Source organism: Vipera berus (genome assembly GCF_964194415.1).
Source record: "Vipera berus genome assembly, chromosome: 15".
Lineage (NCBI taxonomy): Eukaryota > Metazoa > Chordata > Lepidosauria > Squamata > Viperidae > Vipera > Vipera berus.
In genome coordinates this window covers 6,734,812-6,747,499 of record NC_138218.1, presented here as the reverse complement: position 1 = coordinate 6,747,499, position 12,688 = coordinate 6,734,812, and the positions used below count along the sequence as shown (strand labels likewise).

Below are 12,688 nucleotides of genomic sequence, written 5' to 3'. Positions count from 1 at the left end.
TCTCTCTCTGTGTGTCTCTGTGTGTGTGTCTCTGTCTCTCTCGGTCTTTGACTTTCTCTCTGTCTCTGTCTGTTTATCTGTTTGTCTGTCTGTCTGTCTGTCTGTCTGTCTCTCTCTCTCTCTCAGTCTTTGTCTTTCTTTCTCTCTGTCTCTTTCTGTCTGTCTGTCACTGTCTCTCTGTCTGTCTATGTTTGTCTCCCTCTGTCTCTGTGTCAGGACCCACCCCAAACCACGTCTTAGGAAGACAAAACTCTTGGAGCCAAATCTAGTCCAAAAGGAATCTTTACTATGACATGCTTGGTTGTAGGAATACAAGACAGGACTTAATATTGTTCTACAAACCAAAACCTTATAAAGAGTTCCTGGTTCAACCCCACCTTAACCCCAATTGGTCAGCCCCCCCATCATTTATCTCGTATCATCCCTCTCGTGGGAAAAAGGAACTTAGGACCTTTTATGTTTATTGCTCTCTTTCTTGACACAAGCCAGATGCTACCTACCCTAACCCTCCCTTTTGTGCAAAAGGCTTCTCTTTTCCTTTGAAATGCCTAATACAGGCTCAATACACATTCGTTCCCTCTTTCTCGGGAGATGGCAGAATCCAGGAACAACGTTTTAAACATACGTTTATGAATATGATATAAATGGATTCTGACACTCTGTCTCTGTCTCTCTCTCCTCTCTCTCTCTCTCTCTCTCTGTCTCTTTGTCTCTCTCTGTATTTTGCGCTAGTTTTGCTGAGAAACACTGAAGTTGTGGACCAGGCTTCTAAGTATCATCACGCTGCTTTCAAGGCAGTTGGGAAAGATATATTCTAAGTGGAATAACTTCTATTTCCTTTGGCAGAGCCTGATGGCAAGCAGATCAAAGGGACATGTCTATTTTCCAACCTTGCACATCAACCGTTGAAATGCACCTGACTCTCCTCTTCCCAAACTTCAGGTGCTTTCAGCACACCTCCCCGGCACCTTCAAGCACTCAGAAATAATAATAATAAAAAACCCTGATCTCTGATAGGATGACAAAGGCCAAACCTTTGTGGAACTGTCTTCCAGCTACTGTTTTGTAGGTCAATTGCTAAGAAGCTCCAAATACTTTCCCCTTCTGTTTTTTTTTTACCGGGGCAACTAGATTCCTTTCAAGCGCTGCAAAGGACCTTTGCCCTAGCCATTATCCCATCCTGTGAACTGCGTTAGGCAGCACTTCTGAGGTTTTTGTCTAGGCGCATGGCGCTTCCCATTCACTCACACACCAAAAAGCCATTTAGCTGACTTCTAAGCCAGTCTGCAGAAAAAAGGATGGCCAAGGATGAGAGATGCCTTTTAGCATTGCTTCTCGCGAGGCGCGCTGATTGGCTAGCTGTTCCTCCAGTTATCCCAAAGGCAACTGGACTTTGTTTTTTTTTTCCTTGAAAACCTTTCGCTTCTCATCCCAGAAGCTCCTTCAGTTCTGACTTCAGAATTTCCGTCAAGACGCTTCCGGGACAACGGGATTTCCAGAAAACATTGCAGACTGCAGGAACCATTTGCGCCTCAGTTTGAGATGCAGACGACCCAGACTCTTCCCCAGAGCAAAAGACATCCTGCAGCCAAGAAGGCTCCACACCCATTTGCACCGCTCAGGTGACCCTTGAAATAGCCTCAACGGCTCTCTAAAAGAATGTAAAGGATCAGCTGTCTGCAAAGGGCCACCTTCCAGTCAGAGTTGAAGAAGCTTCTTGGATGAGAAGTGAGAGGTCTTCAAAGAAAAAAATGAAACAGTCAAGTTTCCTCGTGGAAAAAGCACCTTTGGATATAACCTGGATGACTGAGAATCTCCACAGACATGTTCCTGCAGTTCTTTGCCACCACTTCCTTGTCTGCCTGCTCCATTTCCCATCTCCCAATGATTCGGGGATTTTGCTGTCTATCCTCTGGCGTTTCTCAGATGGAATTAGGAACAGATAGCCCAGCAATCTGTACCTCCTAAAAAATGGGATCATTTTTAGAAACAAGTCAAGAAGTGCTCTTAAAATGGTCGCTACTCGTGAACTTTCCAAATTCATCAAAAATCTGGCAGTCACATACGGGATCATTGTAGAATCAGGGAATTGGGGATGGAACACTGGCCAAGTTCTAGATGAGAAGATCAACAATCCAACTTGGACACCATTAGGCCCACCTCCAAAAAGAAAAAAAGAAAAAAAAAATCCAGAATATGTTCCCAAGCTTTACAGTTAAGACTGGTTGGAAGGTCCACCAGAACATCTAGACTTCATGTAGATGTTGGGGGGGGGAGGGGGGAGAAAATTGGCACTGACATCGGGATGGTGGGAACAAGATTTGGGAGGGGAAAAGAAAAAAAGAAAAAAGAAAAGGAGATTCACCTTTCCCAGGAACTGGTTGTCCCCCAGACCCAATTTACTCAAACCAAACTTAACTATGTTTGTAAACCAAGTTCTACCTTGATTGCTCCCGTGGAGATCTGAATCTCATGAAGACGTCTCATGGTTCCATCCCGGTCCACAAAATACGAAGAGGCAAGCTGGTGAAGGGACTCAACACTTTGGCTGGCATTGCCCGACTTCCGGTCAAGTCGGGTTTTGTCCATATACATGGTCAACGCTTCCTCTCCTAGTGAAGCATCAGAAAGATGAAGCAGGAGGCAAAAAGGGAAGGGAAGGAAGGAAGGAAGGAGGAAGAAAAAAGAGAGAAGGAAGGGATGGAGGAAGAAAGGAAGGAAAAAAGAAAGAAGGAAAGGGAAAAAAAAAGGAAGAACGGGAGGAGATCCGAGTCAAATTACTGCTGCTGCCAACAGATGAAAACAAATATACAATTTGGGTTTTGTTTTGAGTTGCAGCCATTTTACACCTGATCAATCAATGGCATTTCAAGCCATGCCAACAGGAGATTTACTTTCCCAACCAGAAGACATCAAGGCTGATGTATCTTCTGTGCCAGACTGATGATTATTGCCTTGAAAAGCCCTCAAATTCATCCATCGTTCAGAACCAAGCTAGCAAGCATTGCTAAATCGAAAAATTAGGCCAAGAGCCTTAATATCTTGGCGCACTTCCCCACCTGCAGCTCTGCTCCATTCTCCACCCTTAATGTCTTGCGCCTCTTCACCGTAAAATAAATCCCCCCCAAATGAAGAAATAAAGGGCGGCGAACAAGCACGTGGGCATCAAAAGCAATCTTCTTCTTTCAAGGGGGAATAATGTGACATTTCCCACACAAAAGACACTGACTATATTTTTCAGGACTCATTTGGATCAGATTCAACGAGGGCCAATTAGGGTGTTTCAGCCAGTGCCAAAACCGTGGGGGAAAAGCTTCTGTTGGTCTAATACTCTGGTCATTAGGGGATAATTAATTTTGTGCTTCTGACATGGAACGGCAATCACAACCTAGTAACCACAGAAGAGAGGGGTTTTTCCCCCCACCTTAAAGTAGGACAATCAATAGATATATTGAGAGGGAGGGAGAGAGAAGGGAAGGGAAAGGAAGAGAGGAGAAGAGAAGAGAAAGAGAGAGAAGGGAGGGACACAGGGAGGGATGGACAGATGATGGAGGGAGAGAGGAGAAAAGAGCAGAGAGGAGGGAAGAGAAGAGAGAGAGACACCGCCCTATTTCTTCAAATGTGTTTGTGTGTGTTTGTCGATACAACAAAGACACACACACACACACCCTAGGACACAGCTCCAACTCCAGAATGAATTTTTTTTTTCTTATTCCTGCCATGATTTATTCCTTCTTTCTTTTTTTTTATACAACACGATAACGACACATTCCCGAACAGCTTCAGCTATTTACCTCATAAAAAGTATAAAAGTATAACAGCACTGATGACGCCACCTAGTTTGGGTCATGAAATGTCTGCAAGAAAACCACGCAGATCAGAGAGCACCAAGGACCCCACAGTCCTCCTCCTCCTCTTTCTCCCTCCCTCCCTTCTAGCATTCAAAGTCAGCTTGCCTTCAGGGTAAAAAAAGGTAAAGGTAAAGGTTCCCCCGCACGTGCGTGCTAGTCGTTTCCGACTCTAGGGGCCGGTGCTCATCTCTGTTTCAAAGCCGAAGAGCCAGCGCTTGTCCGAGGACGTCTCCGTGGTCATGTGGCCGGCATGACTAGACGCCAAAGGTGCACGGAGCGCTCTTACCTTCCCACCGTAGCGGTCCCTATTTTTCTACTTGCGTTTTTACGTGCTTTCGAACTGCTAGGTTGGCAGAAGCTGGGACGAGTAACAGTTGCTAACTGCTATGCGGCACTTGGGATTCGACCCGCCAAACTGCCGACCTTCCGATTGACAAGCTCAGCGTCCTAACCTTTGCGATGTTTCTCCAAGCTCTGGAATTAGGAGGAGGAATCACCCGGGATAGGATCTTTAGATAGTGACTAAGAACGGAGAGCCCTTTTGGTGGCCGGGGGAGGACAGGTAGATGTAAAGGTTTGCATGAAACCAAGAGACACAACAAAGTAGGCTTCCCTGCCCTGCTGCCATTTCAAGGCATCCTGTTTGTAGGCCCCCTCCACCATTACTAAACCCAGTTCCATTAGAGGCAAGCAACAGCTTTGCCGAGCCTTCCCACTAGCTGCTATTTATACAGGAGGAACAGTTGGAGGTACATGGTAGGAAAAAAAATCACACAAGGCCCGGGAAGAAGGCATTTCAGAATTTAGAGATCTTTGCTGGGAACATCAAAATGGAGGAGAGAGAGAGAGAGAGAGAGAGAGAGAGAGAGAGAGAGAGAGAGAGAGAGAGAGAGAGAGACTGTCAATACATAGATAAATGATAGACAGCAGATGGATTGACATAGATGATTGATAGATACAGAGTGAGACAGAGACAGAGACAGAGACTGTAGATAGACATAGATAGATGATAGAGAAGAAAGAAAAGAAAGAAAGAAAGAAAGAAAGAAAGAAAGAAAGAAAGAAAGAAAGAAAGAAAGAAAGAAAGAAAGAAATCAGAATATCAGAGTTGGAAGGGACCTTGTAAGTCATCTACTCCAACCCCCACCCAAGCAGGAGACCTTACACCATTTCTGACAGTCTGTTCTTGAAAGCTTCCAGCGATGAAGCTCCCACAACATCTGAAGCCAAACTGTTCCACTGGTAGGTAGGTAGGTGATAGATAGATAGATAGATAGATAGATAGATAGATAGATAGATAGATAGATAGATAGATAGATAGAGACAGAGAAGGAGAGAGAGAAGGAAGAAGGGAGGGCTGGCTTAGTGTGATGCTACCACCACAGACATATATGTCTTCTTTCCTGCTTCCAATAAAGCATCTTAAATAGCTTTGTCGTTTCTGTGAAGCTTCTGCTATAAACAAGTTGCCGAATGCCTACAGGCGTGAGCGTCTGATGCACTGAGAATTATCATTATGCTTTGTCTGGATTCCAACAAATCGGCCTATGGGGTATATTAGGATCTCACCGGTGCTGAGCAAACGCCCAGCTAGTTCCAAATTGGTTGGAAGGCACTCTCCCTTTTTATTTTTGTGCTTAATTTTAAGGAGCCGTGGCGAGTCTCGCCTCGACTGATCAGCTGAGCCTCTGAGGTGGGCTTCTGGGGCCCTGTGACGCAGGAACAAAATACTCTCATTCATGAACAATCTTTGCTCTTGGGGAGTCTCTTCCACTTTTACTGCTGTCAAGAGAATTTTTTTCTTCCTGCATTGCTCTCCCGGCAGCCTTCCCTCCTCCATCGGCGTTGCTAGCTCTTCCCTTCCACGCCGGTGCCTATTTTAGAGCGGAGCGTTGCAAACACGGGAGCGCGAAGGGGAAGCACAAGGCGAATCATTCACTAGCGGACCCTGGCAAAATTAAAAATATATTTCACCGTCCGAAGGTCTGGGTTATTTTGAAAGGCGAGGGACAACCCGCCCAGGTGGTGGGAACGAGCAGGAAGGAAGAAAACGAAGCCTTGATCTCTCCACGCTTCCTCGGTGCCTGTTTGTTCAAAAAGGAGGCCTCGTTGGGTGGATTTAACTCACAGTTAAGCAGGTACACAACAGCAACCTTCATCAGCAAAAATGCGCAGAGACTCGTGGAATTGTCAGCCCTCCCAAAAGAACAACAAAACAAGACACCTTGTTCCTCATTTCTCTTGCCAAAACTAAAGCAAACTATTGAGGGCTTCTTGGTGCTCTCTGAGCTTGGTTATTTTCTTGTATATGTCTCATCACCCAACTAGGGAACATTGTCAGTGCTGGGGGACGTTGTGGAGAGGAGGAGGAGGAGGAGGAGGACTGTGGGGTCCTTGGTGCTCTCTGAAGTTGGTTGTTTTCTTGCAGATGTTTCATAGCCAAACTAGGTAATATCATCACTGCTAGAAGGAAGTGGGGTTTGCAGAGAGGAGGAGGAGGAAGAGGAGGAGGAGGAGGAGGAGGAGGAGGAGGAGGAGGAAGAGGAGGACGACGACTGTGGGGTCCTTGGTGCTCTCTGAAGTTGGTTGTTTTCTTGCAGATGTTTTATAACCCAACTAGGTAATATCATCACTGCTAGAAGGAAGTGGGGTTTGCAGAGAGGAGGAGGAAGAGGAGGAGGAGGAAGAGGAGGAGGAGGAAGAGGAGGAGGAGGACTGTGGGGACCTTTTGTGCTCTCTGAAATTGGTTGTTTCCTTGCAGACGTTTCATGACCCAACTAGATAACCTCATCAGTGCCACTAGCATTAGTACTACTCCTCATTTCAACCCTGCGCTACAAATATTCTCTTTTATTGGTAAAGTATCTTTTGCAGCTTAGAAGATATACTATGAGAATTGGTAGGAGGGAGCCTCCTTAACTCTCTTCCTCTCAACCAAACTATCCAAACTTTGCTGCCTCTTGGTCCTCCGGAATGAAGCCATTCCTTTTTTGTCTTAGACTGATAACGTATGAGGGTCGAACCAAACCTGATGGGCCAAGCCAAGCCACAAGCTCCAAGAAAAATGAAAATCAGCATTAATCCATAGACGGCGACAGCTAAGATGTATGAACTTCCAGCAACATTTGAGACCACAAAAATAATAATAATAATAAATGCTGAACTTTGTGTTGTTCTCACAGCAGCCCTTGAGGGATTAAAACATCTCCTCCAAAATAACCTGGAGGCTTTGTGATCTATGAACCAAAGTCCGGGTCTTATTATTCTAAGGAAAAACGTATTTCCCAAACCAGTTCAAGCACATTACTGACCCTTTTTCAATTAGCTTCTCCTGTTCTACCCCACTTGGACCATTTTTCAACCAGCAGTGTGTAACCAAGAAACCAGACCAGATCTTTGAATGATGTGCTGTGGGATATACTTCAAAAAAAAAGTAGAGGAGAGGGCAGACCAGGTCAGGAAACTAACAAGGTATGTTTCCAAGGAAAAGTAGTTCATTGAGTGGAAAATTAATTAAAACCAGACAAGCCGTCACCTTTTGGGTCATTGTTTTGAAGATATTTCCTTAACAGATCCTTCAGTCCCTGCAAAACGATACCAGAGCTTTTAAGAGAAAGTTTTTTTTAAATAATAATAATAATAATAATTCAGGGAGGTATCCAGAGATGTATCTGTGCCTTGAAAGTAGCTCCTGTTGAATTAAGTTATGATGCGAGCATAACTTGTGATTCTGCAACCACAGCTAGGGTCACCAACTCCCTTGCTAAGCAAGATACGATGCGAGCATGACTTGTGATTCTACAGCTAGAGACACTATTCAGGAATGTCGTAACACCGGACAGTTACTAAACAGGGCATTGTGACTCTTATTTCTATTGGAGATGTCAAGCTGAACCTGTTCTGTCCCAGGTAAGTCCTTGCTATGCTCCCAAGGAGAAACTCCTCTTCCAATCAAGCAGGCAGGAACCGCAGGAAAAACCCCAAACCCCTTTTATTATTCACAGACCTGAGTCAATGTCCAAGGCAAACAAATACAGTTCACAGCAACTCGATCCTCAACACGAAGAGTTACCTTCGGCAACCAACACCTCCCACGCCTTCCCTTCCATTATGCAGCCAACGGGTGGCTTTCCTAATGCCTGCTCCTTTGCCTTTGGAGCCACCCCGTTGCATTCCTCTGTCCTACTCGCTTCTCTTGCCGGCATTTTCGTGCATCCTGGATATTTCCCAGCTGTGCTTCGTCACTGTCCAACTCAGACTCGCAGCACAGCTGTGTCTCAGCCTGAGCGCGAGTAGAGGGGCCAGGCTCCTCGTCCGACTGTAAGTCTTGGAGCTCCTCAGAGCCTTCCTCTGACTCTAATATCACTCCAGGCCCCTCCTCCTCCTCATCTGATTCCTCAGACTCAGCTGCCGGATCCACGGGCTGGCGAGGAATCCCAACAGAACCCAAATGAAAAAGTCATCCATACATCTTCCTGTCGCTCCCATGTCCGAGACCTGAAACAGAACCAGAGTCCACCACCACTTACCTCCTAAAGTGGCCGAGATGAGGATGTGGGTGCCGTATTTTTTGATGATGGTGTCGATGAACTGTTGTGTTGTGGGTCTCCTGCCCAGCAGGCGTATGCTTCTCTGAAACTCAGGCATCAAAGGGACGGGGTTCCGGAGCAGATCCCTCCGTTCGATGGCCGTATTCCTCACCTTCCAACGGGCAAACTCCCTGAGCAACGAGACAAGCAACACATCCAGGAGGGTCAGTGAGAAAACACGGTCAAGGAGGGAAGTTGTGTGTCCGAGGGAACACCACAAAAGGTTCCTCCAGATATTACGAACTTCCATTAATGGGCTTTTATGGGGGGAAAAAAAGATGAAAAGAGGAGTGAAGGATGGGAGAAAGAGAAAGGAAAGGGAGGAGGTGAAAAGAGGCTATTTCAGTGGAAGGACAAGATGTGACATAAATAAGAGGGGAAACCCCACGCGACCTTCACACTAATAACATCCTTGCAAAAAACCAACCCCCTGTATCTCATCAAGTCCCAAGAAAATTATCAAATTGATCAAACAATGGCCATCCATTTCCCAAAATTTAATGAACTTCCACACACAAAAAAGAGAGGGGTGTGGCTGGAATTTTTTTCCCCCAACCATTTTTTTCCCCCCTTGAGGAGGAACCTTCTCACTGCTTCAAAGAACGTCCATCTTATAACAAACTTACTGAGACCTGGGAAGTTGAACTATAATATCTCCGGTTTCCCAGATTCTGTTAACTTAACCCCTTTTGGGCTGCCAACAAACCTAGTTAATAAGACAGTGTGAATCTAAGCTTCTGGTGCTGAGCAGCTGCTAGAGGGTTGCGACAAATGTTCTTCCTCTCTGGAGGAAGAAACCGTTTCCTGTTTCTTCTTTAAACGCTCGTTCCCAGGGGGACAAAAATTCAAATTTCTTTTAGCGGAGCTTTCGAGCTCGCTTTATTCCTTGGAAGATTGCAGGAGGGTGTGTGTGTGTGTGTGTGTGTGTGTGTGTGTGTGTGTTTTTCTCCTTCGCTTTTTAAGCAAACCCACGCTCTCCCCACTCCGCCTAGCCAACTGCCTCCACTTTCCATTTGGGAAAAGGGAATCCTGAGGTTTTGGGGGGGGGTTTCCCCCTCCCCACCTCCCCCTGCAATCTGAACTGGGAGAGTTGGTAGCCAACAAAGCTGCAGAACGTTGAAGAAAAAGTTTGAATTATTATTATTATTATTATTATTATTATTATTATTATTATTATTATTATTATTATTATTATTATTATTATTATTATTATTATTATTTATTAAATTTATATACCGCCCTTCTCCCGAGGGACTCAGGGCGGTGAACAGGGCGCATGAAGGTTAGGTAGGATATCCCTTCTTCACTTACTCAGCCATTTCCATCCCCTTAAAAAAAATGCAAATTCTTTTCCATCAGATCAAAAGAAAAAGAGCCAGAGGAGAGAGGGGAAAAAGAAAAAAAGCATGCAGAAAGTCATTTTGATGTGATTCTAGTACTAAACCACGGAGGCGGTGGGGGACATTTGGCATCCATAGGAAAAAAGGAAATTGTCCTGCTTTTGAAACAGAGCAAAAGGCGATAAATATCTATTTCACCCAAAGGCAGACTTGACTAATGAGCACAAGGCAGAGGAAATACGGATTATTTCCCCCCACCCCCACCCCAAAAAAAAGGAAAGAGTCACCCGGAGGCCTTGTTAGCTCTGGGCAAAATAGTGGGAGACTGCTGAGAAGATTCAAACCACGGGGCAAAGAATCGTAAGGGAGACCTTCTGGGTATCGATCTGCTTCTAACCATCCTCTCCAAACTCAAAGGCGCTTTTTTTCAGGAGGAAAAAACTGGACTTTGTTTTTCCTGGAAGGCGTTTCGCTTCTCCTCCAAGAAGCTTCTTCAGCTCTGACTGGACGGCGGGAGGAATGGAAGGATTTGTAAAGAAAAACCAAGGAAGTCCAGTTGCCTCTTGAAAAAGCACCTTTGGGACAACCATGGCCTGGATGATGGAGAACCTCCATAGACATCTTCTCCAAACCACCATGGAAGCCAGAGGGAAGAAAGCAACAAGCTTAGGAAAGGAAGAGGGGGGGGGCGGGGAACGAACATCCCAAAGGGGCTTTTTTTTATTTCCCAAAAGGCAACCGGGCTTCGTTTTTCCTTGAAGATGTTTCGCTTCTCCTCCAAGAAGCTCCTTCAGTTCTTCTTCAGTTCAGCACCGAATCGAAGAAGGTTCTTGAAGGAGAAGCAAAACGTCTTCAAGTAAAAACAAAGTCCGGTTGCCTTTTGGGGGGTGGGGGGGGGAAAGGAAAATAAGCATCTTTGGGACAATCACGACCGGGATGCCTGAGAATCTCCACAGACAAGAGAACAGAGTATGCAAGGGAAAAACTAAATGCTAAACCAAGTGAGCCTCAGCCAGGTGCTCACCACCAACAAAGTCCTCTGGCATGCTGTGATGTTTTCCAGTTGTCCTTTCTCCCTTCTTCTGGCTTATTACTCAAGGTCTCCCAAGGGACACCATCTGCTCCGTGCCACCCACCGCCTGATTTGCCGGCTGGTGCCCTTTTCCCATATGGGCTTGCGTCAACATTTTCCTGTTCCCAGCTTCACTCCTTAGCTGCCGGGTCAGCTTCTGCTCTGCTCTGCACCAAACATAGTCAGTAGGGGTGGGGTGGACTGGTTCAAATTGGTCTACAGAAGTCACTGGTAAAGACTGTTTGTAGCCCAGAGTTGAAAGGAGGGGGTCCTTGATGCTCTCCGAGTTTAATAAAGAACTCCTGACTAGTACTGAGGATGTTACCTAGTTTGGGTCATGAAACGTCTGCGAGAAAACACCCAAGCTCAGAGAGCACCAGGGACCCCACTCCTTCTCCTCCTCCTCCCACACTCCCTTCTAGCACTGATGATGTCACCTAGTCGGGTCATGAAACGTCTGCAAAAAAACCACCCAGCTCAGAGAGCACCAAGGACCCCACAGTCCTCCTCCTCCTCCTCCTCCTCCCTTCTAGCACTGATGAAGTTACCTAGTTGGGTTATGAAATGTCTGCAAGAAAACCAAGCTCAGAGAGCACCAGGGACCCCACAGTCCTCCTCCTCCTCCTCTTCCTCCTCCTCCTCCTCCTCCCCCCTGCAGACCCCACTCCCTTCTAGCACTGATGATGTTACCTAGTTTGGGTAATGAAACATCTGCAAGAAAAAAACCAAGCTCAGAGAGCACCAAGGACCCAACAGTCATCATTGTCCTCCTCTCCTTCCTCCTCCTCCTCCTCTTTGTAACCCCCATTCCCTCCTAGAATTGATGATGTTACCTAGTTGGGTAATGAAACGCCTGCAAGAAAACAACCAAGTTCAGAGAGCACCAAGGACCCCACAGTCATCATTGTCCTCCTCTCCTCCTTCTTTTTCATCCTCTTCCTCCTCTTTGTAACCCCCATTCCCTCCTAGAATTGATGATGTTACCTAGTTGGGTAATGAAACGCCTGCAAGAAAACAACCAAGTTCAGAGAGCACCAAGGACCCCACAGTCATCATTGTCCTCCTCTCCTCCTTCTTTTTCATCCTCTTCCTCCTCTTTGTAACCCCCATTCCCTCCTAGAATTGATGATGTTACCTAGTTGGGTAATGAAACGCCTGCAAGAAAACAACCAAGTTCAAAGAGCACCAAGGACCCCACAGTCATCATTGTCCTCCTCTCCTCCTTCTTTTTCCTCCTCCTCCTCCTCTTTGTAACCCCCATTCCCTCCTAGAATTGATGATGTTACCTAGTTGGGTAATGAAACGCCTGCGAGAAAACAACCAATCTCAGAGAGCACCAAGGACCCCTCTACAGAAGTCATATCAGCAAGAAGGTGAAGAGGAATAAGGGCCTCCTTTTAAGGTGATGAAGACCACATTCAACCTTGTCTTCATCTCCCCTCCTTTTTTTCCAGTGGGATCAGAAAGAAATGGTTTGCAAGTAACCTTTGCCAGAAGAAAGGGTTGGAATTCCTGTGGAATATTCCCGCAGGAGGAAGTGTGGGTTTCTTGCAGTTTGCACGGACTTTGGGGACCACTTCCTTGACTGCACACACTTTCATTCAGAAGGCATCAACCAAGAAAGTTGCATAGCGATAGTCAATATCAATCAATCAATCAATCAATCAGAATAGAGCTGGAAGGGACCTTGGAGATCTTCTAGTCCAACCCCCTGCCCTAGACCATTTCAGACAGATGTCTGTCCAGTCTCTTCTTAAAAACCTATGGAGATGAAGCACCCATAACTTCTGAAGGCAACTTCTGTTCCACTGCTTAATTGTCCTCACTGTTAGGAAG

General features: G+C 46.0%; 1 protein-coding gene across 1 annotated transcript in view; it reads right to left on the bottom strand.

Annotated features, from left to right (window-relative positions):
* BRINP1 (BMP/retinoic acid inducible neural specific 1) overlaps positions 1–12,688 on the bottom strand; it is a gene marked incomplete at its 5' end in the record, with an annotated part of 43,159 nt that overhangs the window by 12,881 nt on the left and 17,590 nt on the right. The window contains 2 exons of the mRNA XM_081339810.1: positions 2,443–2,612; positions 8,381–8,571. Of these exons, the coding sequence (XP_081195936.1) occupies positions 2,443–2,612; positions 8,381–8,571 (361 nt within the window). The remainder of the gene's footprint in view (positions 1–2,442; positions 2,613–8,380; positions 8,572–12,688) is intronic.